Source organism: Carlito syrichta, unplaced genomic scaffold (assembly GCF_000164805.1).
Source record: "Carlito syrichta isolate Samal-C Ts95f unplaced genomic scaffold, Tarsius_syrichta-2.0.1 Scaffold288448, whole genome shotgun sequence".
Classification (NCBI taxonomy): Eukaryota; Metazoa; Chordata; class Mammalia; order Primates; family Tarsiidae; genus Carlito; species Carlito syrichta.
The window spans coordinates 219,792-244,537 of NW_007232544.1; the positions used below are offsets into that span (position 1 = coordinate 219,792).

General features: G+C 41.9%; 1 protein-coding gene across 3 annotated transcripts in view; it reads left to right on the forward strand.

The window, feature by feature from the left end:
- The window catches only part of ASH1L (ASH1 like histone lysine methyltransferase), a 202,012-nt gene that overhangs the window by 109,519 nt on the left and 67,747 nt on the right, over window positions 1-24,746 (forward strand). For 2 of the 3 annotated variants that reach the window (XR_002481715.1, XM_008053776.1), the window contains exons 6-7: window positions 6,852-7,031; window positions 11,512-11,606. Coding sequence is in view for 2 of the 3 variants with exons in the window: in XM_008053776.1 (XP_008051967.1) it covers window positions 6,852-7,031; window positions 11,512-11,606 (275 nt within the window). In the remaining variant the exon portion in view is untranslated. The remainder of the gene's footprint in view (window positions 1-6,851; window positions 7,032-11,511; window positions 11,607-24,746) is intronic. The other variant, XM_008053777.1, reaches the window with a different exon arrangement.

The following is a 24,746-nucleotide window of genomic DNA, read 5'->3' on the forward strand; positions in this document are numbered from 1 at the left end:
AAAATTAGCCGGGCGTGGTAGTGCGTGCCTGTAGTTCCAGCTACTCGGAAGGCTGAGGCGGAAGGATCGCCAGAGCCCAGCGGGTCAAGGCTATGGTGGCCGGGAGCGGCCACTGCACTCCAGTCTGGGCGACAGAGTGAGACTCCAACTCAAAAAAAAGAAAAAAAAAAAAGCCCTGTGACACTCACTAGTTACCTCTGAGTGAGCAGTTCATTTCTTCAGTAAATTCCCTGTCATGGTAAAAGGTGATTATCTCATGGTTCTTGCATATCTTATTGTGTTTACTGCACTACCGTAAACCTTGAATGACACCATGGGATCCATATGAAGTACCACTAGTGTTGCTGCAAGTGCTTCCAACAAGTAGAGAAGATTCTTGACATTACTGAATTACTTCATAAGTATTAGAGATTGAGGTTTGCAGTCGTGTTTGTCTTCCATTTCAAGATAAATGAATCCTGCATAAGGAACTTAGTAAAAAAAAGAAAAGGAAATTTGTAAAATCATCGCTGCAGGTGTAACAACTTTGCACTTTTTGCAAGATACCTTTTTATCTTGTTTTGAAATGCAGCTTTTATGCGGATGCTGGATTGCTTTGAGAAAGGCATACCAATAGACTCTAATAGATTAGAGAAAAAGTGAAGTTGTTATATGACAACTTAAAGCAAAAGAAAAAGATCTAAAGCTGGAGCATTTAATACTAGCAAAGGATGATTTGGTGATTTTAGAAACAAGTTTACCTTAAATGTTAAGATAACAGGAGAATCAACTTCTGCCAACCAAGAGGTACTAGATGAGTTCCCAGATGCCATTATGAAAATCATTGAGAATGGTTATCTTCCTGAACAGATTTTCAGTGCAGACAAAAGTACCCTATTCTGGAAAAAAGATATACAAATGGCTAATAAGCACATGGAAAAATGCCCAACATCACTAACCATTAGGAAAATATGAACTAAAAGCCAGAAGGAAATACTACTTCGTACCCATTAAAATAGTTATTGTTAATTATTTTTAAAAGGACAGAAAATAACAAATATGAAGGAGGATGTGTAGAAAATAGAACTCTGATGAACATGTAAACATTGCTGAGCTCTGGGGTTTTTGTGGCAGTTTCTCAAAAAATTAAACATTGGCCATGTACAGTAGTTCATGCCTATAATCCCAGCACTTTGAGAGGTTAGGCCAGGAGGATTGCTTGAGCCCAGGAGTTTGAGACCAGCCTAGACAACATAGTGAGACCTCATCTCTACAGAAAATTTAAAAAGTTAGTTTTGCATGGTATCACACCATGGTAGTTCCAGCTACTTAGGAGGATGAGGCAGAGGTATTGCCCGAGGCCCAGAAGTCAAGGCTGTAGTGAGCTGTGATTGTGCTACTGTACTCCATCCTGGGTTGACAGAGTGAGGCCCCCCCCGACTCAAAACATATAAATAATTAAATATTGTGTTACCATATGACTCAGCAATTCTACTTTTTGGTATATATCTAGAGGTATTCAAAGCAGGGACTTGAACAGATGTTTGTACAACAGTGTTCATAATGGTATTATTTGCAAATAGTCAAAGGGGCCAGACACGGTGGCTCAAGCCTGTAATTCCAGCACTTTGGGAGGCCGAGGTGAGAGGATTGCCTGAGCCCATGGGTTCAAGACCAGTCTGGGCAACTTGGTGAGACCTCGTCTCTACGATAAATCAAAAAATTAGCTGGGTGTGGTGGTGCACGCCTCCAGTTCCAGCTCCTTGGAATGCTGAGGAGGAAGGGTTGCCTGAACCCAGCAGGTTGAGGCTGCAGTGACCGTGAGCATGCCAGTGCACTCCAGCCTGGGCAACAGAGTGATGCTCCAACTCAAAAATCAAAACAAAACAAATAATCAAAAGATGATTATATCCCAAAGTTCATTGGCAAATGACTAGATAAACAAAATATGTTTATATACATGCAATGGAATAATATGCAGCCTTAAAAAGGAATCAAATTTGCCAGTCATGGTGGCTCACGCCTGTAATTCCAGTACTTTGGGAGGCAGAGGTGAGAGGATTGTCTGAGTCCAGGGATTCCAGACCAGCCTGGGCAACTTGACCGGACCTTGTTTCTACAATAAATCAAAAAATTAGTTGGGCGTCGTGGCGCATGCCTTTGGTTCCAGCTATTTGGAAGGTTGAGATGGAAGGATCACCTGAGCCCAGCAGGTCGAGGCTGTGGTGGCCATGAGAGTGCCACTGCACTCCAGCTTGGGTGAAAGAGTGAGGAATCAAAATTTTTTTTTTCCCATTAGAGTCTTGCTCTGTCGCCCAGGCTAAAGTGCAATGGCACAATCACAGTAACTGCAGCCTCTATCTTCTGGGATCAGACCATTCTTCCACCTCGGCCTTCCAAAGTAGCTGGAACCACAGGTGCACACCACCACGCCTGGTTAATTTTTTGATTTATTGTAGAGATGAGGTCTTGCCAAGTTTCCCAGGCTGGTCTTGAACCCATGGGCTCAGGCAATCCTCTCTCCTCCACCTCTCAATGTGCTGTGATTATAGGATGAGCCACCGTGCCTGACCATTTTTTTTTTAAAAAATATACAAGCCGGACTTGGTGGCTCATCCTGTAATCCCGCGCCTTGGGAGGCTGAGGTGAGTGGATTGCCTGAGCCCGCAGGTTCGAGACCTGCCTAGACAACTTGGTGAGACCTCATCTCTACAATAAATCAAAAAATTAGCCGAGTGTGGTAGCACGCACCTATAGTTCCAGCTACTTGGAAGGTTGAGGCGGAAGTTTCGCCAGAGCCCAGCAGGTGGAGGCTGCAGTGGCCAGGAGTGGCCACTGCACTCCAGTCTGAGCGGCAGAGTGAGACTCCAACTCAAAAAACAAAACAAAACAAACAAACAGAAAATATATATATACAGAAGCCAGGCACAGTGGCTAATGCTTGTAATCCCAGCACTTTGGGAGGCAGAGGCAAGAGGATTGCCAGAGTTCAGGAATTCAAGACTAGCCTGGGCAACTTGGCAAGACTTTGTCTCTGCAATAAATCAAAAAGTCAGGTGGGCTTGGTGGTGCATGCCTGAGCCCAGCAGGTCAAGGCTGCAGTAACCATGAGCCTGCCACTGCACTTCAGCCTGTGCAACAGAGTGAGACTCTGACTCAAAAATTAAAAAAATTATCTAAGTGTGGTAGCTCACTCCTGTGGTTCCCGCTAATTGGAAGGCTGAGGCAGAAGTATCATGGAAGGATTGCCTGAGCCCAGCAGGTCAAGGCTGCATTGACCGTGAGCATGCCACTGCACTCCTGCCTTAAGATTCCTACCCAAAAATATATATATAGGCCAGGCACTTTGGAGACCAAGGTGGGAGGATTGCCTGAGCCCACGGGTTCAAGACCAACCTGGGCTACTTAGTGAAACCTCATCTTTACAATAAATCAAAAATTTAGCCAAGGGTGGTGGCATATGCCTGTAGTTCTGGGTACTTGGAAGGCTGAGGCAGAAGGATTCCCTGAGCCCAGTAGGTCAAGGCTGCATTGGTGTGAGCACTCCAGCCCAGGCAACAGAGTGAGACTCCAACTCAAACACACACACACATACATACATACACACGTACATGCGCACACACAGAACAGCCTATGGGTTCGAGGCCATCCTGGGCAATTTAGTGAGACCTCATCTCTACACTAAATTAAAAAAAAATTAGCCAGGCATGATGGCGCATGCCTGTGGTTCCAGCTACTTGGAAAGCTGAGGAGGAAAGAATGCTTGAGCCCAGCAGGTCGAGGCTGCCGTGGCCATGGACATATCACTACACTCCAATGTGGGCAACAGAGTGAGACTCTGACTCAAAAAAAAATCAGTCAGGTGTGGTGCCATGTGCCTGTGGTTCCAGCTACTTGGTAATCTGAAGTGGAAGGGTTGCCTCAGCCCAGCAGGTAGAGGCTGCAGTGGCCTTTGAGCATGCCACTGCACTCCACCTGAGCGACAGAATGAGACTCCTACTTTAATTTTTAAAAATAAGAAGTCTGCTATCTCCATTGTCTCCTTTTTTTTTTTTTTTAGTTGGAGTCTCACTCTGTCACCCAGGCTAGAGTGCAGTGGCATGCAGGCAGCCACCACAGCCTCTGCCTGTTGGGCTCAGGCTATCCTTTCACCTCTGCCTTCCAAGTAACTGGAAATACAGGCCTGTGGTACCACGCACGGCTAATGTTTTGGTTTATTGTGGAGTTGAAGGCTCGCCAAGTCGCACAGGTTGTTCTTGAAGCCCTGGGTTCAGGCAGTCCTCTCACCTTCGCCTCCCAAAGTCATGGGATTACAGGCATAAACCACCAGGCCTGGCTTAATTAATTTTTTCTTCAAGAGATAGGGTCACACCCTATCATCCAGACTGGAGTACAGTGGTGCAGTCATAGCTCAATATAACCTTGAACTCCTAGGCTAACAAGGTCCTCCCTCCTTAGTCTCCCAAATAGCTAGGATTACAGGCATTAGCCAATATGCCTATTTGTGTGTGTGTGTGTGTGTGTGTGTGTGTGTGTGTGTCAGGTCTCACTCTGTCACCCATTCTAGAGTACAGTGACGTGCTGCCTACGACTATCGCTGCCTTGACCTGCTGAGCTCAGGCAGTCCTTCTGCCTCAGCCTTCCAGGTAACTTGAACCACAAGCGTGCACCACCACACCCAGCTAATTTTTTGATTTATTGTAGAAACAAGATCTTCCCATGTTGCTTAGGCTGGTCTCGAACACCTGAGCTCATGCAATCCTCTAGCCTCTGCCTCCCAAAGTGCTCGGATTACAGGCGTGAGTCACCACACCTGACATGCCTGACTAATTTTAATTTTTTTTTTTTTTTTGTAGAAATTGAGTCTTGCTATGTTGCCTTGGCAGATCTGAATCTCTTTACCCTCAAGTGATCCACCCACTTAGGGCTTCCAAAACACTGAGATTATTTGCGTGAACAACTACATCATGCCCTAAATTCTTGATCATTATTTGTAATATTACCTTAAGGTCCTTTTATTTCTTTGTGATTTCTGAGGCTATTTCTGTTGAGTGATTTTTTTTCTTGATCACATTTTCCTGCATTTTGACATGTGTAGGAATTTTTTATTGAATACAAGGCATTGTGAATGTCACATTATTGTATGTCTGGTTTTTGTTGGTTTCTTTTACAAGTGTCCAATTTCATTTTGGTAGGCTGTTCAGTTACTTACTGATCAGCTTGGATTCTTTTGAAGATTGCTTTTAAGCTTAGGTAGAGATGACCTTTATTCCAGGGATAGTTGATCCCTCTAACAGTGGATAACATTACCTTTTGGACTCTCTGTTGAATGCCCCACAGTGTTGGACAATATCTTTCTATTCCATCTAATGGAATCTGAGTATCTACCATCATGTGAAGACTCTGAGTTGTTCAGCTTATAGTTCTCTTTCCAGCCATGTGGAATTTTGCCCTTCAGATACACAGCTTAGTATTTTACAGTATACTAATAGGGACTCATACATAGAGTTCTAGAGTTAGAATTCTCCATACCTTTTTCCACTTTGGTGTTCAGTCCACAAATTTCAGCTCAGCCCTTCCGAACTATGCTCTTTTTCTTTTCAACTCATCAGTTAGGCTGTTCTCTGCTTGGTTTCTACTCCTGTACCACAGTCATTCTGAAAAAGACAAGGTGAGGCCGGTCACTGTGGCTGATGCCTATAATCCCGCACTTTGGGTGGCCAAGCTGAGAGGATTGCCTGAGCCCACGGGTTCTAGACCAACCTGGTAAACTTGGCAAGACCTCATCTCTACAATAAATAAAAAATTAGCTGGGTGTGGTGGCGCATGTCTATAGTTTCAGCTACTTGGAAGGCTGAGGTGGAAGGATCACCTGAGCCCAGCAGGTCGAGGCTGTGGTGGCCGTGAGCAGTATGACACTGCACTCTAGCCTGGGCAATAGAGTGAGACTCCTGCTCAAAAAAAAGACAAAGTAGCCGGGCTCGGTGGCTCAGCCTGTAATCCTGCACCTTTGGGAGGCTGAGGTGAATGGATTACCTGAGCCCGCGGGTTCGAGACCCGCCTGGGCAATGAGACCTCATCTCTACAATAAATCAAAAAATCAGCTACTTGGAAGGCAGAGGTGGAAGGATCGCCAGAGCCCAGCAGGTCGAGGCTGCAGTGGCCGGGAGCAGCCACCGCACTCCAGTCTGGACAACAGAGTGAGACTCCAACTCAAAAAAAAAGACAAAGTAAGTGTGCAACTCACCTCATTTTTACAATTTTCTCAACGTGGCACATTGCTGGCCTGTAATCCCAGCACTTTGGGAGACTGAGGCAGGAGGATTGCCTACGGCCAGGGATTCGAGACCAGCCTGGGCAACTTGGTGAGACCCATCTCTACAATAAAAAATAATAATAATAACTGGGAGTGGTGGCACACAACTGTAGTTCCAGCTGCTTGAAATGCTAAAGCAGAAGGATCACCTGAGTCCTGCAGGTCGAGGCTGCAGTTACTGTGAACGTGTCACTGCATTCCAGCCTGGGTGCAGAATGAGACTCCAACGGAAAAAAATAAAATAAATAAAAATATTCTCTGACATCACAGTACTGCATTTACTGTTGTCTGATAATAATTTTTAATAATTATTATTAACTATTGTTAATAAATTATCATTAAATAACAATGTGATAATTTTTTTGTAAATTTTTTCTAGGTTTCTAGTAGATACCATATTTCTATAAGTTTTTGTGAGGAGGACAGGTCTGGTATCATTTATTCCAACATGTCCCTATACCTCTTTTTTTAATTTCTGTTGTTTTTTCTTGTAATAGACAATCATTTTAGAAAAATTGTTTTCATAATAAAATTATCTTTAAACTTCTCTTTCTAGCTTTAATGAAGCACCAGTTGAGATTCCCAGTATTCCTGAAACCCCAGCTAAACCTCCTGAACCTGAAAGTATCTTGCAGCCTGTGCTTTCTCTCATCCCAAGGGAAAAGAAGGCCCCACGTCCCCCAAAGAAGAAGTATCAGAAAGCAGGGCTGTATTCTGACGTTTACAAAACTACAGAGTAAGTAGTAGTACCTTTCAGCAGACATCCCTTAAAACCTGTTATTCTTCCATGTCTAAAAAATATACTTTAACTATCAAATAATGATATAGATCTTTTTATGGTTCATAACTCTGATGATTAGGTTTTCACACTCGTGTAAGATGTGCCTACCTTAAACTTTGTTACAAGATGGGCACATTGCCCATCTGACATGGAAAAAAAGTTAATACAAAAGTAATATGCCCAAATATAAAAGATATTTACTGTACTCATGATACTGCACTACGTTGTATGGCACTAATACTCCTCCTTGATCTTTATACTCTCTGCCTGTCTAGATTACATTCCTAAGTTTGAATTCTGATGGCACCTTTTTTATTAATTACAAATAAGAAAAATGACACTATGTGTAATTAAAATGATCTGATTATAATCTTCATTTTTTATTGATTGCTAGGTTCTACAATCTTTATCAGATGAGTAAAATATCCTTACTTTTTATTTTATTTAAGGTGTGGGGTACAATTCAGGATTAGGTAGATAAGTGGTCTTTATACAGACAAAGTTTGGGCCTCCCTGTTAGTCCCCACTTTGCCTGGTAAATATTCTTACTTTTAAGAATTTTATGGTCCTTTGGCAAAGTACAAGTTGATAAACACTAATTCAGTTTTTGTTTTTTGTTTTTGACTTGGGGTCTCACTCTGTCACCCAGGTTAGAGTTCAGTGGCATGATCATGGCTCACCACAGCCTCGAACTCCCAGGCTGAATTGATCCTCCTGCATCAGTCTCCTGAGTAGCTGGAACTACGGTCACATACCACAACACCACGCTTGAGTAATTTTAAAAACTTTTTTATAGAGATAAGGTCTTGCTATGTTGCCTAGGCTCTTCTCGAAGTCCTGAGCACAAGCAATCCTCCTGCCTTGGCCTTTCAAAGTGCTGGAATTACAGGCATAAGCTACCACACCTGGCTAATTCAGAATTTTAAAATCACTGTTGTCAAGTAAGAAATATTTTATAAAATATGGATGAGTTCGGTTTTTGAAGTCTGGTAGTAGTTAGTCAGATGGAGAAGGGTGTTCCTGTCAGAGAAGACAGCATGTAAAGAGGCACATACTAGAATGTAAATATTTTTTTCATATATATAAGCAACTCAAAAGTTTAGTGTTTCTGAAATACAGTGCCCTTCTGGAAAATAAGCATTAGATGATAAGGATCACATAACCATGGACTCTATTGACTCTAGTATATTTAGTCTTTATCCCATTGACTATAGAAAATAAAAAACATGATAGTTTTTGGAATGGATGTGGTAAGAGCATATGTTTGTTTTTTAAGGTAATTACTGGCAACAGGGTGGAAAATGAATGAGTTACTAGTGGCAGAAACTCTCACAGTATCTTTCAAAAAGTCATGAAGATCTGACCTTAAAAAACAAAAATAACGAAATCAAAAAAGGAAAGTTTAGAATTCAGGGAAAGAGCTCATTTGCCTGTGGTTAAAATGATCAACATGAAAACTATTCCGCCTTATTTTGCAATGAAAAGATTTTCCATTGATTTGTTACTGAGGTAAGTATCACTTAAAATTTTTGTAGTCGGAGGCCAGGCGCAAGCAATAATGAAATAAGAACGTAACTTCATCTTAATCATTTCCCTAGCATTCATTATTTTCTGTCCTGATTTGTTTTGTTAGTTATTTTCTTATTTCATTATCATTTGTTCAATTAGAATGTAAACTGTCAGCCGGGTGCAGTGGCTCACACCTGTAAACCCAGTACTCTGGGAGGCGGGGCGAGAGGATTGCCTGAGCCCAAGGGCTCTAGACCAGGCTGGGCAATATGGTGAGACCTTGTCTCTCTACAATAAAACAAAAAAATTAGCTGGGCGTGGTGGCACATGCCTGTAGTTTCAGCTACTTGGAAAGCTGAGGTGAAAGGATTGCCTGAGCCCGACAGGTCGAGGCTGCAGTGGCAGTGAGTGTGCAACAAAGTGAGACTATGACTCAAAAAAAATAAAAATAAAAGAGAATGTAAACACCACTGTTTCTTAGCACCTAGTACAGGACATGCGTTTAATGAGTGCTTGCTTAGTAATTACTGAATAACTAAACGAATGACCCACTAGAAAGAAATAAGGTTGAATATTAAAAACTTCAGGTTTTAAAAATAACTTACTTTTTCAGGCCTTAGTTTTCTCATCTGTAAAATACACATTAGTATGCAGTGATCCTCTGGTATCCTTGTGGGATTGGTCACAGGAACCCCCTGGGGCTTACCAAAATTCCCAGGCACTCAAGACCCTTATGTAAAATCTGGTAGTATTTGCATGTAACCTACACACATCTCTCCCCCCATACTTCCTTTCATCTCTAGATTATTTATAATGCTTATACAGCATACAAGTATGCAAGTAGTTGTTATCATATATTTTTATGTGTACTTGTTTATTGTTATGTTTTTTCCGGGTATTTTTGATCCACAGTTGACTGAATTTGCATTTCACAGATATGGGGGGCCAATTTTATCTACTTGTTCCAAGATATAATGGCCTCGATTTTATTGTTTTAAAGGCATTATTTTGTAATTTCGTTAGAGGAATAAAACATATCAGCCTTGCCTTGTTTACTGGAACTTTAAAACAAAATAAAATTATAATACATTAAATGAGGTTATCCAAAGACATTTTTTTCTCCCTTCCTTCTTTTTTTTTTTTTGAGTCAGAGTCTCACTCTATCATCCAGACTGGAGTGCAGTGGCATTTTCCTAGCCACTGCAACCTCGACCGGCTGTACTCAGGTAATTCTTCCACCTCAACCTTCCAAGTAGCTGGAACTACAGATATTTGCCATCTCGCCCAACTAATTTTTTGATTTATTGTAGAAATGAGGTCCCACCAAGTTGCCCAGGCTGTTCTCAAACCCATGGGATTATAGGTGTGAACCTCCACGCCTGGCCCTTTCTTTTTTTTAAATTCTTTTTTCCCCCCTTTTATAAGTTTATGATATCTCTTGAAATTGTTCTTTTCAAACATTAGGAAACAGACCAGTAAGGTGAGTAGAAGAGATAAGCCTACAAAGATATGGTGAAATAAAAGAAAGAGAATAATGTAGTAGATAGAGGTTGAGCAATAAACTGAGGTCTTAATCTTTTTTTTTTTTTTTTTTGAATAGGAGTCTCACTCTGCTGCCCAGACTGGAGTGCAGTGGCACACTCCCGGCCACCACAACCTCAACCTGCTGGGCTCCAGCGATCCTTCCGCCTCAGCCTTCCAAGTAGCTGGGACCACATGTGCATACCACCAGGCCCTGCTAATTTTTTGATTTATTGTAGTGACAAGGTTTCACCAAGTTGCCCAGGCTGGTCTCAAATCCCTGGACTCAGGCAAGCCTTTCACCTCTGCCTCCCAAAGTGCGGGGATTACAGGTGTAAGCCACCATGCCCAGCAAGGTTTTAATCTTAAATCTCCTTACCAGGGCCAGGTGCGGTGACTCAAGCCTGTAATCCCAGCACTTTGGTAGGCTCAGGTGAAAGATTTGCCTAAGCTCAGGGGTTCAAGACAGCCTGGACAACTTTGCGAGATCACATCTGTACAATAAATCAAAAAATTACCCGGGCGTGTGAGTGCGTGGCTGTAGTCCAGCTACTTGGAAGGCTGAGGCAGAAAGATCGTCTGAGCCCAGTAGGTCAAGCCTGCAGTGGCCATAAGCATGCCACTGCACTCCAGTCTGGGTGAGAGAGTAAGACTCCAAAAAAAATTCCCCTTACCAGCCAGTAAAAGTAAGGTAAATCATTTACTCAACCTCTTAGAGCATCTGTTTCCAAATATGTAAACTAGACCTAACATTTCCTCTTACCTGCTTTACAGTATTCATATAAATGTTAACATGTGAAAATACTTTATAAACTATAAATTTACCAAATATAAGACATTCATCATAATCATATTTAAAATTGGGTTTCTTCTGCAAAACCATTAGGGCAAACTAAAGAGCCTGTTTCTAGCTCGGCATGATGGCTTGTGCCTATAATCCCTGCATTTTGGCAGGCAGCAGCAAGAGGATTGCCTGAGCTCAGGGGTTCTAGGCCAGCCTGGAAAACTTAGTGAGACATCATCTCTATAATAAATTTTTAAAAAGAAAAAATTAACCAGTCGTGGTGACACTCATCTCTGGTTGCAGCTACTTGGAAGGTGGAGGCAGAAGGATCACCTGAGTCCAGCACGTCAAGGCTGTGGTGGCTGGGAGCATGCCACTGCACTCCAACCTGGACAACAGAATGGGATTCTGACTCAATAAAAAAATAAAGTGCCTTTTTCTTCAAGGCAGTTCCAAAAATTTTTTATAAATGTATGAATGTACTTATTACCCTCTCCTCAAAAAGTGCAATTACAGTTCAAGCCACTGTTGGATATGCTTGATAGAGCAATCTATTGTCTATATTTGACCAGGAAGAAATTTTGTTAATTCTGACTATTTCCCATTCTTTACTGATCACAGCCCAAAGAGCCGATTGATCCAGTTAAAGAAAGAGAAGCTGGAGTATACTCCAGGAGAGCATGAATATGGATTATTCCCTGCCCCCATTCATGTTGGTGAGTACTAAGTCCACACAATATATTGCTGGGAAAAAAATGTTATTTCTTGGGTTCGGGGGTCGACGATGAGCGTGCCGTTGCACTCCTGCCTGGGTGACAGAATGAGACTCCAAATCAAAAAAAAAAAAAAAAGTAGCATAATGGGATAGTGAACCCTTCCCTTTATTTTTGATCACATCACTTTCTTTCTGTAGTATATAATTACAGTATTTATTTACTTGTCTATTTCCTCTGTTGTCTTCTTCTTCTCTCTGAATTTCTCAGTACCTGGTATATAAGAGAAGTTTAACAAGTATTTGATGTTTGAATGAAACAAAAGATGGAGAAATTAGGATAAATTATTGAATGTAGATGATAGTTTTTTTTTCTTGTATTCGGTTTGTTTGGACAAACAAAATTGCTTTAAAGGGATTCATTGAATACATAACAGGGAACCAGGAACACCTTATTGTGTACTAGATGTTGAGCCTATGCCTTGTAGTATTTTCTTCAACTATGACTTTCTTGACCCACTTGACTATAAGGCTCTTTTCTATATTTTGATAAATGAATACTCTTTTCCTCCCCATAGAGTACCAGCAGTGCATAAACAAGCATAAATCAGCAAGCATAAGCAAGTTCTGCCGTAAAGATTAGTTTGCTTTCATTATTATATGGATGGCTGAACAAAGGTTTAACTACAACATGAAGTTACGAGGTTTATTCTCAGCTAGATAACTAGCGCTTACTTTAATGAAGGTAAGCGTAAGTTCCGTATTCTCTAGGCTTAGTGCCAAAATTCTTTCGAAAGAGCCTTTTATATTCACTAGTGTGCTCATAGCAGTGGAAGTAGATTCTCAGCAGGTTTAGAACCTGCTAAGGGTAAATAGGTTTTGAAAATAAGAACTATTTTAAGAGTCTTGTTCACAGGAAAACAACCATTTTGGTCTCATAAGTTTGTTCTGGATGGTAAATGTGCTAGCCTAGAACTTAGAATAAAGCTCTAACTATTCAAGGGGATAAAGGGACCCCCAATTATTTCTAGGGGGGAAATAGGAAGAATAATGGATAAACTATTATTTGTTACATCTCTGGCAGGAATAGGAATTAAGAGTTTGAGAATGGAAATCCCTTACTTTAAAGATTTTATCTCTAGTTTCCCACATTAGTCTCTTACTAACTTTTAGTAGGTGATCTACATCGTGACTAAATAATGGAAAACACTATTCAGGTAGGGGGAGTCTTTTTTCTGTGATCAAATAGTACTTAAAATCAGGCTGTTGCAGGATAGAATTTTTTTTTCTGTATGGTGCTATTTTGTTGTTCAAATTATATATTGTAGGAAAGGAAGGGAGAAAAGTCAGCTGTCTCTATCTTTGCCATAATAATTATATGAGTAAAAAATATATATATAAATAAAATAATGGGCAGGGCATGGTGGCTCATGCTTATAATCTCAGTTTTTTTGTTAACCAAAGGCAGAAGAATTGCTTGAGCCCAGGAGTTTAAGATCAGTCTATGCAATATAATGAGATCTTGTTTCTACAAAAATGTTTTTAAAAATTAGCCGGAGTCAGGCATGATAGTGCACAGCTGTAGTTCTGGCTACTTGGAAGACTGAGTCAGAAGGATTGCTGGAGCCCAGCAGGTCGACACTGGGATGGCTGTGAGCGTGCCACTGCGCTCTAGACTGGGCAACAGAGTGAGACTCCAACTAAAAAAAATAATAAATTAGCCAGTCATGTTGATGTGTGCCTATAGTGCTAGCTACTCAAGACGGTGAAACAGGAGGATCACCTAAGGCCAGGCGTTCGAGGTTGCAGTAAGCCACTGTACTCCAGTGGTGTGACAGAGTGAGACCCTGACTCAAAAAAAAGAAGAAGAAAACTGAATTTTACATCCAGAGTCTCTTGTTTCCAAATATGAAGTTCTTAGACTGATGAAAACTAAAAGCTGTTTTTATAACTGATTTGTTGGCAAAAACTGACATTTAGCAGCAAACTATGAACTATATTGATATGTCTTTTCATATAATCATTGTTCCATGTAAGATGACTATTGAAGTATTTTGCTCTAGATACATTAATATGTTTGAATATAGAATGCTGCCTCAACCCTCAAACTAATATGCCTTGTATTAAAGTCGGAAAAACATGTAAATTCAAAACATGCTTGACTTCATTGATATTTATTTATTTTGCTGATACCTTGATTTTGGAAGTTTTTGTTTTGTTTTGTTTTGTTTTTTTGAGTTGGAATCTCACTCTGTCACCCAGACTGGAGTACAGTAGCTGCTCCCGGCCACCGCAGCCTCGACCTGCTGGGCTCCAGCGATCCTTCCGAGTAGCTGGAGTTCCAGGTGCGTGCTACCATGCCCGGCTGATTTTTTGATTTATTGTAGAGATGAGGTCTCGCCTGCCCAGGTGGGTCTCGAACTCGCGGGCTTAGGCAATCCACTCACCTCAGCCTCCCAAAGGGGAACAGCTATTTTTAATAAGGAATTGTGGCCCTGTAATTCAGTTAAATTCTATGAAGTGAGGCAGAATATTACACTGTATTATAGTTAAGTAAATACATTGATTTTAAGATGCACCATCATTTTTTGTACTCTTAAGAAAGAATATTTGCCATCATTTGTAAGCATTGTAAGAAACCATCAGCTGGATATGGTGGTTTCTGCCAGTAAGCCCAGCACTTTGAGATTTGGGAGACCAAGGCAGGAGAATCACTTGAGACCAGGAGTTCCAGACCAACTTGAGCAACATAGCAAGACCCCATCTCTATTTAATAAAAAATATTAAAAGGAAGAAAACAAGAGACTATCAATGAAAGATACATTCTATTTTCAGAAATGTGAATATGGTGGGGCAGAGGGAGTATTGATGTGTGTTAAAAAACAATAAGAGGATGAGAGTTGATAATTCCTGAGGGTACAATTTGAAACAAGCAAAACATTTTAAAATCAATATGACAGACTACGCCTAATGCAGAAAGACATCTCTTCTTTTTGAAATACATATAAATGTTTAATAAAATGCTTTTTAGATAATTGAAGTAGAAACCAGGTACAATGGCTCATGCCTATAATCTCAGCACTTTGGGAGGCCGAGGTGAGAGTATTGCCTGAGCCTAGGGGTTCGAGACCAGTCTGGACAACATGACGAGACCTTGGCTCTACAATAAATTTAAAAATTAGCCTGGCGTGGTGGTGTGTGCCTGTAGTTCTTGGAACTTGTACTTGGAAGACTGAGGTGGATGGATCACCTGAGCCCAGCAGGTGGAGGCTGCAGTAGCTGTGAGTGTGCCACTGCACTTCAGCTTGGGCAACAGAGTGAGGAAAAAATATACATAATATATCGTCAAGTTTGATAACAAGGAGATAAAATTTGCATCTTGTTACAAATGGGGAACATAAAGCTGAAGCTCCATGATCTGTAACCAGTTGGCTTTACATTAGTATCATAACTAGATATAGGTCTTTGAGGCTACAGACTGGAACTGAACAGAAAATGATACTTTAGACCAATGTACGGCAAGACCCAAACTCCCTATTTAGTGCCAGAATTCTAGAAGAGCCATTCTTAGACATGTAAAGCTTCAACAACCAGGGAAATGATAAAGGACACTCACATTTCCTGATTCTGTTCACTGAGACTACTTGAGAACTGTGTGATATGCTAATAGCAGTGAGCACATTTAGCACCCAGATTATGAGTCACAAATATCATTATCCACTAAAACAAACTGGACTGCCACTGTCTAAACTGGGGATAACTTGATCATCAAATTAAGTAGAAATGTCTTGGACCATAAACCACTAAATTAAATAGGAAATCGTGGGGTCATGCCAACATAAGTAAATAAATAGAAAGTCTGATAAGAATTGAGTTATTTTCATAATTTCAATGTGCCTCACTACAAATATCTTAAAAATACAAAAGAGAAAAATGCATATAATAACTACTCCCTTATCCATTGGGGATACGTTCCAAGACCCCCAGTGGATTCCTGAAACTGCAGATAGTGCTACTAAATCCTATATACACTATGTCAGTCAGTCTGATAACTAAGATGGCCTGTAAATGAATAATGAGCAGGTTGTATGTATGTCGTGGATATGCCAGACAAAGTGATAATTCATGTCCTGGGCAGGATAGTATAAGATTTCATGATGCTACTCAGAATGGCATGCAATTTAAAATGCATGAGTTGGTTTACTTCCACCTGTTTCATATTTTCAGATCACAGTTTACCACAGGTAATGAAAACTGTGGAATGTGAGACCACAAATAAGGGGTGTCTGTTGGATTTCCTGTGGAGAATTCTAGCAAATGTCACCTTAATCAAGTGATCAAAGTGATCACCAATCATGGGACAAATTGATATCATGAACCACCTGGTAGCATGCACTGACAAAACTGCGTTACTTTTGTGAATAACCTAAATCTGATATTGACCTGATGTCTGACAAACCTAAAGGGAATAACCTTTCAAAATAACTTGCCTGCTGTCTTAAAAAGGGGCAGAGTCGTAAAAGACAAGGAAAGGTTGGGAAACTGTTACAGATTGAAGAAGACTAAAGAGACATGACAACTAAATGCACTGTATGATTTTGAACTGAATCCTTTTGCTATAAAGAGACAATTGGCGAACTTGAATGGGGTCAGAGGATCAGATGGCCGCAGCATATAAGTTTGAGTTTCTGGATATTGATGGTTGTCTTGTATTTGGAGGTGATAGGACAACACGTGGGCCGCAGGCTCAGGAGAGGAAATTTTTAATTTCTCCCTGTCTTTACTTTTATGATAGCTTAAAAACAAAAATATGGTTTTTTAAATTAATTTTTTTTTGAGTTGGAGTCTCACTCTATCACCCAGACTCGAGGGCAGTGGCACGCTCCCAGCCAACGCATCCTCGACCTGCTGGGCTCAGGCAATCCTTCCACCTTAGCCTTCCAAGTAGCTGGAACTACAGGCATGTGTCACCATGCCCAGCTAATTTTTTTTTTTTTTAATTTATTGTAGAGATGAGGTCTCGCCAAGTTGCCCAGGCGGGTCTCGAACCCGCGGGCTCAGGCAGTCCTCTCACCTCAGCCTCCCAAAGGGCTGGGATTACAGGCTGAGCCACCGAGCCCGGTGCAAATTAAATTTTCTCTGAAGAAATTATTATTATTATTATTTTGAGATGGAATTTTACTCTGTCGCTTAGGCTGGAGTGCAGTGGCATGCTCACTACAACTGCAGCCTCGACCTGCTGGGCTCAGGTTATCCTTCCACCTCAGCCTTCCAAGTAGCTGGATCCACAGGCATGCACCACCACACCTGGCTGATTTTTTGTTTGTTTGTTTTTTTAATTGTAGAGATGAGGTCTCACCATGTTGCTCAGGCTGGTCTTGAACCCCTGGGCTCAGTCAGTCCTCTCACCTCCACGTCCCAAAGCGCTGGGATTACAGGTATGAGCCTCCATGCCCAGTTAAAAAAAAATGCCTGTAGTCCTAGCTACTTGGGGGGCTGAAACAGGAGGATCACTTGACCAAGGAGTTCAAGGTTACAGTGAACTATGTTAATACCACTGCACTTCAGCCTGGGCAACAGAGCAAGACCTATCTTAAGAAAAAAATTCCAACTATGACCTTTTTTGGCGGCAACATGGCTTCTTTGTCCCTTCCCTGTTCTTTTCTCGACTTCTCCCCTCACCCTCAACCTTAATAAAACGGTTTGGCCTCTCCCCCAAAAAAAATGACAACTCCCGGCCACCGCAGCCTCGACCTGCTGGGCTCCAGTGATCCTTCCACCTCAGCCTTCCGAGTAGCTGGAACTACAGGCACGCGCTACCACGCCCGGCTAATTTTTTGATTTATTGTAGAGATGAGGTCTCACCTGCCCAGCAGGGTCTCGAACTCACGGGCTCACGCAATCCACTCACCTCAGCCTCCCAAAGGCGCAGGATTACAGGCTGAGCCACCGAGCCTGGCTTTGAATCTTTAAAGTCTTTACTGACCTGTTCTCTAACTGTTCTATAAATTATTGAGAAAGAAATATTAAAATCTCTAACTATGATTGTGGGTTTGTTTATTTGTGTCTTCAATTTTGTCAACTTTCACACAGTTTATTTTGAAACTCTGTGTTAACTCAAAAAAAAAAAAGATTCATGTGCTTGTCAATTTCCTTGCCCTAATTGAAATTTGTAGAATACTATAGATTGGCCAGGCGCAATGACTCAACCTGTAATCCCAGTACTTTCAGAGGCCAAGGAGAGAGGAGATTGCCTGAGCCCAGGGGTTCAAGAGCAGCCTGGGTAACTTGGTGAGCCCTCGTCTCTACAATAAATCACAAAAACTAGCCAGGCATGGTGGCACACATCTATAGTTCCAGCTACTTGGAAGACTGAGGCAGAAGGATCACCTGAACCCAGCAGGTCCAGGCTGCGGTAGCCATGAGTGCCACTGCACTCCAGCCTGAGCGACAAGAGTGGGACTCCAACTCATCAAATTGAATGATAATGAAAATAATGCACCTGGGCGTGAAGGCTCATGCTGTAATCTCAGCATTTTGATAGACAGAGGCTAGAGAATTATATACATAGTTGTAATTTGGGGGGGGCGCAGGGGGAACCAAACTGTTTTATTAGCATTGAGGGGGAGAGGAGAAGGTGAGAAGAAACTGAGGAAGAGACGAAGAAGCCCAGGGATTCGAGACTAGCTTGGGCAACTTGATGAGACCTTGTCTCTACAATAAAAATACTTGACTAGGCATGGTGATGCACCCCTGTAGTTCCAGCTACTTAGGAAGCTGAGATGGAAGGATCGCCTGAACCCAGCAGGTAAGGCTGTAGTGGCCGTGAGCGTGCCACTGCACTCCAGCCTGGGCAACAGGGTGAGACCCCAACTCAAAAAAATAATTTAACTAAAAATAAAAAGAAAAAAATAAGCCAGGCACATTGGCTTACACTATAATCCCAGCACTTTGGGAGGTGGAGTTGAGAGGATTTCACCTGAGCTCAGGGTTTCAAGACTAGCCTGAGCAACATGGCGATACCTCATATCTACAGTAAATCAAGAAGTTAGCCGGGCGTGGTGGTGCACATCTGTAGTTCTTACTACTTGGAAGGGTGAAATGGAAGGATTACCTGAGCCCAGCAGGTGGAGGCTGTGATAGCCATGAGCATGTCACTACACTCCAGCCTGGGTGATGGAGTGATATTTCTTTTCAAAAGAAAATAGAAAAGAAAAAAGAAAAAAAAAGTTAAAATCAATTATCTAAGTTCCTACCTTAATAGGCTAAGAAAAGAGCATCTGGGTGCAGTGACCTGTAATCCCAGCACTTTGGGAGGCCAAGGTGGGAGGATTGCTTGAGCCCAGGAGTTCGAGACCAGCCTGGGCAATATAGCAAGATCTCATCTCCAAAAAAAGAAGAGCAAATTAATTGTATAAAAAGAAAAAAGGAAATACTAAAAAACAAAAATCAGTAAAAAAATAGTAAAGAAATAAAAGTTTGACAAAAGCAACAGAATTGGTAACCTCTGGCTGCATTGATAAGTAAAAAATGAGAGAGAACAAATTGCCAGTATCTATTATAAAAGAGTTATGTCACTGTAGAGGATTAAGTACTAAGCTAATAAGGGAATGTTGTGAATAATTTTATGTCAATACATTTAAGAATTTAGATTAGCCGGGCTCGGTGGCTCAGCCTGTAATCCCGCACCTTTGGGAGGCTGAGGTGAGTGGATTGCCTGAGCCCGCGGGTTCGAGACCCGCCTGGGCAGCGAGACCACATCTATACAATAAATCAAAAATTAGCTGGGCGTGGTAGCGCACACCTGTAGTTCCAGCTACTTGGAAGGCTGAGGTGGAAGGATCGCCAGAGCCCAGCAGGTCGAGGCTGCAGTGGCTGGGAGCGGCCCCCGCACTCCAGTCTGGGTGACAGAGTGAGACTCCAACTCAAAAAAAAAAAAATAAAGAATTTAGATTAAACAAATTTGTGTAAGAATACAACTTATTATAACTGATGCAAGAGGAAGTAGAATATCTGAATAGCTTAGATCTTTTTTCTGTCACCCATATGGAGTGCAGTGACACGTTCCTGGCCACCGCAGCTTCAACCTGCTGGGCTCAGGTGATCCTTCAGCCTCAACCTTCCAAGTAATTGGAACCAGAGGCACACGCCACCGTGCCCAGCTAACTTTTAAAATTTGAAGTCTGCTCTATATTTGAGAAAGAAAGAACACCAGTCTTGTTTTCAGAAAATAGAGAAAGAGAGGAAACTCATTTGATGAGGTTAGTATTACCATGATGCAAAACTTGGCAAAGACTTAAGTTAAAAAAAACAGCTATAGAACAAAATTCATCTTAAAGACATGCAGAACATTCTTAAAACTAGAAAGTTCCTTCATCTTATCAAAGATATCTCCCATTAATGTAATACTTAACAGTGAAATATTGAATCCTTTCCCCAAAGATTGGTTAGACTTGCTCCCACTTCTGTTCAACATTGGTTGGATGTCGTAGCCAAAGCTGTACTATATCAAGAAGATGAATAAAAGTCGTGAAGATCAGGAAGGGAGAAGTGAAACTGTTTCTATTCACAGAAGATATGATTAATTATATAGAAAATCCAAAGAGATTCACCCAGAAAAGCTACTATTTCTGTAACAAGGTTATTAAAAGCAATCAGTATTTAAAAATCAATTGTCTTCTTACAAAATATACTCTTAATCAGGTGTAGTGGGCCACATCTGTAATCCCAACACATTGGGAAGCATAGGCAAGGGTACTGCCTGAGCCCAGGAATTCAAGACCAGCCTGGGCAACATGGCAAGACCTCGTCTTTACGATAAATCAAAAAATTAGCCAGGTATGGTGCATACACCCGTGGTTCCAGCTACTTGGAAAGCTGAGATGGAAAGTTCACCTGAGACCAGCAGGTCGAGGCTGAGGTAGCTGTGAGCCATGCCACTACACTCCTGCCTGGGTTACAGAGTAAGACTCTGACTCAAAAAAAAATATGTATGCACACACACTCTCTCTCCTTTAACATTTTTGATGCAGCAATTATGCTCCTTTTTATTTTCACATAAGTTGAAAACATATGTCTTACCAAAAAAATCTCACAGATGTTTTATAACAGCTTTTATTTGTAATTGCAAAAGGTGGGATGCAGCCAGGATGTTCTTCAGTAGTTGAATGGATAAACTGGTATAGGCTGGGCGGGGTGACTCATGCCTATAATCCCAGCACTTTGGGAGATCGAGGTGAGAGGAATACCTGAGCCCACGGATTTGAGACCAGCCTAGGCAACTTGGTGAGACCTCATCTCTACAACAAATCAAAAAACTAGCTGGGCATGGTGGTACATGCCTGTAGTTCCAGCTACTTAGAAGGCTGAGGCGGAAGGATCTCCTGAGCCCAACAGGTCAAAACTGCAGTGGCTGGGAGTGTGCCACTGCCCTCCAGTCTGAGTGACAGAGTGAGATTCCAACTCAAAAAAAAAAAAAACCTGGTACAACCAGAGAGTGGAATATGATTCAGATTCAGTGCTAAAACAAAATGAGTTATCAAGCCACCAAAAAGATACAGGGAAACTTGAAATACACATTACTAAGTGAAAGAACCCAACCTGAAAAGGCTATACACTGTTTGATTCCAAATATGTGACATTCTGGATAAGACGAAACTGTGGACATGGCAAAAAAGATCTGTGGTTAGGAGAAGGAAAGGATTGATAGGAGTAGTTTCATTGCCCTACAAATAGAAGATTTTTTAGGGCAGTGAAAGCACAATGTATAGGGCAGTGTAACTGCTATGTATGCTACTTTAATGATGGCTACATTTGTCAAAACCCATAGAATATATACCAAGAGTGAACTGTAATCTAAACTGTGGATTTTAGATGATGACGATATGTCACTTCATCATTTGGAATAAATATACCACTTTAGCAGAGGCTATTTATAGTGACGGAGGCTATGCATGTGTGGGCAAAGAATAAGTTGGAAATCTATGTACCTTCCACTCAATTCTGCTGTGAATCTAAAACTACTCTTTTAAAAAAAAAAAAGGATTTTAGGCTGTGTGCGGTGGTTTAAGCCTATAATCCCAACACTTTGGGAGGCCAGGTGAGAGGATTACCTGATTTCAGGGATTTGAGACCAGTCTGAGCCACTTTGTGAGACTGTGTCTCTACAATAAATTGAAAAATCAGCCAGCTACTTGGGATGCTGAGGCGAAATGATCGCCTGAGCCCAGCAGGTCAAGGCTGCGGTGGCTGTGAGTATGTAACTGCACTCCAGCCTGGGCAACAGAGTGAGACTCTGACTCAAAAAAAAAAAAAAAAAAAAAGGAGTTACTATAATGTAGTTGAATAAAAACTATAATCTTAGTATTAGAAATAGATTTATAGAACAAAGTATATAGCCCAGAAATAGACACACACTTTTATAGTTTGTTTTTGTTTTTTTGTGACAGGGTCTTGATCTCAGGCTGGAGTACAGTGGCGTGATCATAGCTCACTGCAACCTCAAACTCCTGGGCTCAAGCAATGCCCCCACCCCTGCTTCCCAAGTAGCCTGTAGTAGCACTACAGGTACACACCTCTTGTCCCACCTAATGTTTTTTAAAATTTTTTTGTAGAGAAGATGATTTTGGTATGTTGCCCAGGCCAGTCTTGAACTCTTCGCCTCAAGTGATCCTCCCATCTCAGCTTCCCAAACTACTTGGATTACAGGCGTGAACACCATGCCCTCTCTGATGGTCTTTTATTCTATTTTATTTATTTTTTTTTTTTTCAGTTGGAAAAAATACTCTGTTGCCCGGGCTAGAGTGCAGTGGCACACACACTCACTGCTGGACACAGGTGATCTTCTGCCTCAGCCTTCCAAGTAGCTGGAATTACAGGTGTGTGCCACCACATCCAGCTAATTTTTTTGATTTATTGTTGAGATACAGTCTCACCAATTTGCCCAGACTGGTCTTGAACTCCTGGGCTCACAGTCCTCTTGCCTCCACCTACCAAAGTGTCGAGATTATAGGTGTGAACCACCACGCCTGGCAGTTACAACCTTTTATCAAATTATGCTGAAACAATCAAATGTTCATAGGATGCCAGGCACAGTGGCTCATGCCTATAATCCCAACACTTTGGGAGGCCAAGGTGAGAGGATTGCCTGAGCCCATAGGTTCGAGATCAGCCTGGGCAACTTGGTGAGACCTCGTCTCTACAATAAATCAAAAAAAAGAAAAAATTATTCTCTACAATAAATCAAAAAAAAGAAAAAATTAGCTGGGCATGGTGGCACATTCCTGTAGTTCCAGCTATTTGGAAGGCTGAGACAGAAGGATCACCTGAGCCTAGCAGGTCAAGACTGTGGTGGCCGTGAGCGTGCCACTGCACTCCAGCCTGGGCAACAGCGTGAGACTCCAACTCAAAAAAAAAAGTTCATATGAAAAATATTAAACTTTGATGCTTATTTCTTGCCATACACAAACTTGATTTGATCTTGATCACAGAACTAAACACGAAAGCTAAAAGTATAAATCTTCTAGAAGTCAGCCGGGTGTGGTAGCACATGCCTGTAATTGCGGCTACTTGGAAGGCTGAGGCGGAAGGATCACCGGAGCCCAGCAGGTCAAGGCTGCGGTGGCCGGAAGCGGCCACTACACTCCAGTCTGGGCGACAGAGTGAGACTCCAACTCAAAAAAAAAAAAATTCTTCTAGAAGGATAATATTTCAAATTATTAAATTATTTAACACCACAATATCCTATGCTGTTCTTTTCTTTTTTTTTTTTTTAATTTATGCTCTCACTTTGTCACCCAGGCTAGATAGAGTGCAGTGGTATGATCACAGCTCACTGCAGCCTCAACCTCCTGAGCTTAGTGATTCCTTTGCCTCAGCTTCCCAAGTAGCTGGTAATACTGGCACACACCACTGCACCCTGCTAATTTTTTGTTTCTTATTTTTTTCGAGTAGGAATCTCACTTTGTTCCCTAGGCTAGAGTGCAATGGCATGCTCACAGTCACTGTAGCCTTGACCTGCTGGGTTTAGGCAATCCTTCCACCTCAACCTTTCACGTAGCTGGAACCACAGGTGTGTGCCACCACACCTGGCTAATGTTTTGATTTATTGTAGAGATGAGGTCTCGCCAAGTTGCCCAGGTTGTTCTTGAACCCCTGGACTCAGGCAGTCCTCTTGCCTCTGCCTCCCAATGCATTGGGATTGCAGACATGAGGCACTGTGCCCTGCCTTTTAATTTTTTTGTGGCGATGTCTCACTATGTTGCCTAGGCTGGTCTGAAACTCCAGGGCTCAAGCAATCCTTCTGCCTCTTGCCTCCCAAAGTGCTTGGTTATAGGCGTGAGCCACCATACCACAACCCTATGATGTTTACATAAAGATTTCTTAGATAGTATCCAGAACAATATTCAAAAAGAAAATATTGATAAATTATACCTTAATGTAAAACTACTTATCAAGAGACATTACAAAAACAAATTGGCAAAGTATGAACTGAAAGAAAATATTCAAATATTGTATGTATTCTGAAAAATAAAAAACTCCAAATTAATATGTTGTTTTCTTGTTTGTTTGTTTTTTGAGTTCTGTCACCCAGACTACAGTACAGTGACACGCTCATGGCCACCGTGGCCTCAACCTTCTGGGCTTAGCCATTTCTTCTACCTTAGTCTTCCAAGTAGCTGGAACTACAAGCATGCGCCACCATGCCCAGCTACTACTTTTATTTATTGCAGAGACGAGGTCTCACCAACTTGCTCAAACTGGTCTCAAACCCCTGGGCTCTGATGATCCTCTCACCTTTGCTTCCCAAAGTTCTGGGATTATAGGCGTGAGCTACCTTGGCCTAAATTAATGTTTTTTAAAAAGACAATCCAGCTATCCTGGCTCATACCTGTAATCCCAGGACTTTGGGAGCTGGAAGCAAAAGGATTGCCGCCGGGCTTGGTGGCTCAGCCTGTAATCCCGCGCCTTTGGGAGGCTGAGGTGAGTTGATTGCCTGAGCCCGCGGGTTCGAGACCCACCTGGGCAGCGAGACCTCATCTCTACAATAAATCAAAAATCAGCTGGGCGTGGTAGCGCACGCCTGTAATTCTGGTTACTCGGAAGGCTGAGGCGGAAGGATCGCCGAAGCCCAGCAGGCGAGGCT